General features: G+C 39.0%; 1 protein-coding gene across 1 annotated transcript; it reads left to right on the top strand.

The window, feature by feature from the left end:
• The first annotated feature begins 2,580 nt into the window (after positions 1–2,580).
• On the top strand, positions 2,581–4,111 carry LOC115809621 (interferon alpha-inducible protein 27-like protein 2A). Its single transcript, XM_030771355.1, has 4 exons — positions 2,581–2,634; positions 2,736–2,765; positions 2,986–3,147; positions 3,476–4,111. The coding sequence occupies exons 1-4, from the start codon at positions 2,625–2,627 to the stop codon at positions 3,574–3,576; spliced, it is 303 nt and encodes a 100-aa protein (XP_030627215.1). The 5' UTR covers positions 2,581–2,624; the 3' UTR covers positions 3,577–4,111.
• Positions 4,112–4,477: the final 366 nt, after the last annotated feature.

Genomic DNA, 4,477 nt, shown 5'->3' with positions numbered 1-4,477 from the left:
CTTGAAATTGCAGACTGCCAAACCTCATCAGAAATTTAAGTCCAAAAGTCATTAGCCCCCTGCCCCCTAAGGTGATTCAAAGATGGGGAGACCATTTCTTGAACTGAACTGTATAGTTTGGATACCAAACCTTGCTGCAGAGGGTCCCAGTCCAGAAGCGTCTCTATCCAACCCTGTATTGGTGGAGTTGGGAAGGGAGCAAAGAGCTTCTTAACAAAATCACGCACCTGGAGGTATCTGTAGAAATGGGAGTGTGGAATGTCTTACTCTTGTGTCATCATTTTTTCAAAAGGGATGAAAATATTATCTTGATAGAGATCCCTTACGCATCTTAATCCCTTCCTGAACCACAGTTGAAATGTGGAGTCTAGGAGAGATGTGGGAATAAGGCAACGGCTGTAGCAAGCATTAGAGAAAGTGCTTCTTTATGCTTGAAGTGAGACCTACATTGAGACATTATTTTCAATGTGTTAATCACAATGGGGTTTGTCAGGTTTTTCCTGCTGAGAGGTAGTAGTGGACAAAACGTTGGATGTTAAAGACTCTGGATGACATGAAGCCTGCTCCATCTCAGCCCATACTGGTCCATTACTGTGGTAAAATTGTGAGATCCCAATAAATCACCTTGTGAATATTAGAGGCCCAACAGTAGCATAAAAAGTTCAGCAATGCCAGGCTCCTATCTGCCTTCTGCCTCTCCAGATATGATTTCTTAATCCTTGGGATGGATTTGTTCCAGATAAGAGATGAAATGCATTTATTCAGTTCTTTTTTGAAATAAAACAGGTATTGTTTGAAAGAGAAACAAAAAAACAGTGGCAAGATGTTCATCTTGACAGAGTTTATTCTACCAGCTAAAGAAATAGGGAGTGATGACCATGGACTAGTTTGACTATAATTGTGAACAAACTCAAAAGAGTTGATCTTAACTGTTACATAAGTTTTTTCCCCTTAACAAATTCTTTAATTTGCTCATGGCATTCAGTCGTTTGAAAAAAAAGGAAAATATCTTGAAAACCAAAATTACTAATCCTTTGCTAATAAAGAAGCTGAATGAACAGTGTCAGAATATGCGTTATTTTCCGAAGCATATAGTAAAATGATATGCTATGTAGTTTTATCTAAACTTTAGCGACTTCAACTCCTCTCCTCTCCAATTCCACCATTCAGAGGTCGGCGTTGCCTGTCTACTAATCACCGGCCTATCTGCTCATCATCTCCCTCACCTGTTGTCACTTATTTCTCCTTACTGTTTGTGTATTTATACTCCTTGCTTCCAAGTTCTCATTGTGGAGCCTTCACTCTGTTGTGATTACTGAGCGCTCACATTATCTCCAGTTTCTTGGTATTCCTGTTTAAGTCATCTCTGTTTGTTTTGTATCATCTCTTTTTAAAACTATTAAAATCTATCGTTGTCAGGCGTGCAGTGGAGCTGGACCCAAATGCAAGACACGGTGGACGTGATAACAAAAAAGGAGGACTTTACTTACGAAAAAGAAGACAAATAAACAGGTGCAAACAGGAACCAAAACTGGAGACAAACAGTGCAGCCAAACAGAGTGTCTACAAACAACGATATTTGGGGGTATTTCAGAAAGCAGGTTTAGTGAAAACTCAGAGTTAGTTAACTTAGAGTAAGTAGTACACCTCCTAATAGAAGAGTCTTGTGGCTTCAGTCCTCTAGCAAAACATAGCCATAGGGCTCTTCTGTTTGGAGGTTTACTACTTTCTCTAAGTTAGCTAACTCTGAGTTTTCACTAAACCTGCTTTCTGAAAGATCCCCCAGGTCAAACACAAGGGCTTTCAATACAAAAGGAGAACCAAACTGGGGGAACATGACTGGTAGAAATTAACAGGGCTAAAACGAGGTTAATAAACAGAATAAACAGAATCAGGTGAGGGGCGGAGACAGACCCGGAACAGGAGCACAAGACATTTCAAAACAAAAGTCCAAAACAAGGTGCAAACTGTGACAATCGTCAAGTTTATCTGCACTTGCGTTCTGCCTTTTTGGAGTGTTTGTTACATAAACACTGACTCCAATTTGACAATCTTCTTCAACACTAAAGTGTAGTGTGTGTATGAGCATAAATAACATCCACATAAATGTCATTATATGTAATTAGTTTTAAATATTTCTATATGAATTCATTATGTATGAATTATATGTTTCCTCTGCATTACTGACAATGTAATTACATATGTATTTATTGCACCTCTATTAACTTATGTTTACTTACATGGATCCATTGTCACTTGGATCAGCACGGTATGAGTGTATCCCACGCTGCTCCGGGCCTTATAAAGCGTGGGAAAACGAAAATCAGGCGGCGAACAATTAAGTTCTAAAAGGAAAACCCAGGTTCCGGAAAACATACACACACACGCAGATCAGTACATTTTTATACCATCACTATTCCAGGCAATACAATTTTTTTTATTTTGTAAAATGCAGAGGACAAAAATATTTAATTCAAGATAACAAGACAACTCCTGGGAGATATGATGAAACAGACATTTATGATGAAAGCAAAATAAACGCCTAAGTTTCGTTTTCGTTGAAAAGCTCCACCCATCAGTTTACAATCATTTGTTGCACTGCGCCTCTACTTCCGTGGAGCAGAATGGGACTGTGTACGTGTTTCCGTATTTTCTATTTAAAATAAGAAATACTTACTACCTCTACAATGGTATTACAAGTTTTCAGACAACTTAACTGTGTTTCATTGTTGCAGTAACTGTTGTAGCTGCAGTTGCCGGTGCTGGTAGGTGTATGATTTTTTATATTATAGGCCTACTCCATGTATGTAGCCTATGTATGCGTCCATTTATTTATTTATTTTATTTTATTTACTTACTTACTTAACGAAACGTTCAAATTAACAGCCTGCTTATCGCAGATTTTTGCTGCATTCCACTTAGCTTATATTGCTTTTTACAAGCACAACTCGGTGTAAATTGTCCCTTTTTCCATCTGTTTTGAAGGCGGGGCAGTAGCAGCGGTTCCGCTGGTTTTGACGGCTGTCGGATTCACAGCAACAGGAATCGCTGCAGGTTCCATTGCCTCGTCAATGATGGCTTCGGCCGCCATAGCTAACGGTGGTGGCGTGGCCGCCGGAAGCGCTGTGGCTATATTGCAGTCTGCAGGTTGTGTCGTCTACTTTTGTGACCTGTGTATATGACTGAGAGATTGTGAGAATGTGTGTGTGTGTGTGTGTGCGCGCGTGCGTGCGCGTGTGCGTTTGAGCATGACAGAGCATTTACATGAAACTTGTGAGACAGGTAAATTGCAGGTCCCCATGTTTTCATGGACAATTAATCTGCCTATATCTGAATGATTTGTGTTTTTGATCAAATAGCTGAGCCAGGTATCTGGTAATAAGAATAAATTATGTATAAATGTTCAATATTAATTCATGATCGTGCCGTTTACATATACCGTGCCTGACTTGTGTGGGGTGTGTTTATTATTTAGGTGCAGCAGGTATTTCCACGGGGGCAACAGCCGCCATCGCAAGTGTAGGAGGGGCAGTTGGTACCGCTGCTGCCCGGATCTTCGCTGCTGTGAAAAACTGACCCCTCCAGCTCTACCACAACAACTAATCTAAGGAGCTCACAAGATATAGTTTCTGTCTGAAAGGGTGTCATGTAATAAATTTGTCTATTTTTTTTTCTAAATTCTGGCTGCTTCAAATTCACAAATGTAAAAAACAAACAAAAAAAAAAAAAAACAAAGAAACATACAAAAACAATTTAACTGCTTTCAGTTATTAGTAAATTCAGTACATTTAATAAAAGTCTTACTGAGCAGCAAAGGCCTGCACCAAAGATATGTTGTAACAGTTCTACAGAGCAGTGATAAATACTGGACATGCAAAACTGTGTACCTCTGACACACATTGTCTATGACAATTTGTAGTTTGGAAACATCAGCTTCTCCACATCATTTGACAGAGCTGACAATACAAAATTATGGCCTTTGATATTTTAAATGGATGTAGAATTGAAACCATTTCAGCAAAAATGTAGGAATCATTCAGAAGTGCAGTTGGTCATGGCTCCGAAAATTTTAATCAAAATGAAAACGTGAGGAATAAAAGTTTGTCCAAACCTTTTGTGTCCAGTCAGTATTTGTACTGAGAAGATGAGCTCATCTCAAAAAAATAATCCGAAGAGTCATACTGGAGTTTAGCAGTCTAATAGAGAAACACACACACGCACACACACACACAAACCCCATCCTCCCCACACACACAGTGTCATCTTTCACATTTTCACATCTTACCACTTTTCCTGTCAGAGTGGTGGTCAACTTTCTTCATTCTTTTAGATGACATATATCATGATTATTATGTGATGAGTGGTTTATGTTTGTTGCTTAGAAGTACACAACACATACCTCACCCCATAATAGTTTTATGTTTTAAAAGGTGCAGATGTTTATGTCAGTGTTTAGATTTTTAACTATGTAGTCTCC

This window comes from Chanos chanos, chromosome 4 (genome assembly GCF_902362185.1).
Source record: "Chanos chanos chromosome 4, fChaCha1.1, whole genome shotgun sequence".
NCBI classification, from domain to species: Eukaryota; Metazoa; Chordata; class Actinopteri; order Gonorynchiformes; family Chanidae; genus Chanos; species Chanos chanos.
Note: the sequence above shows the minus strand (reverse complement) of the source record. Positions and strands in the feature narration are given on the sequence as shown.

Bases quoted from the DNA above. Each gene is read 5' to 3' on its own strand.
- LOC115809621 (XM_030771355.1), top strand. The intron at 2,766-2,985 runs GTAGGTGTATGA...TCTGTTTTGAAG, and splicing joins AGCTGCAGTTGCCGGTGCTG to GCGGGGCAGTAGCAGCGGTT. The intron at 3,148-3,475 runs GTTGTGTCGTCT...TTTATTATTTAG, and splicing joins GGCTATATTGCAGTCTGCAG to GTGCAGCAGGTATTTCCACG.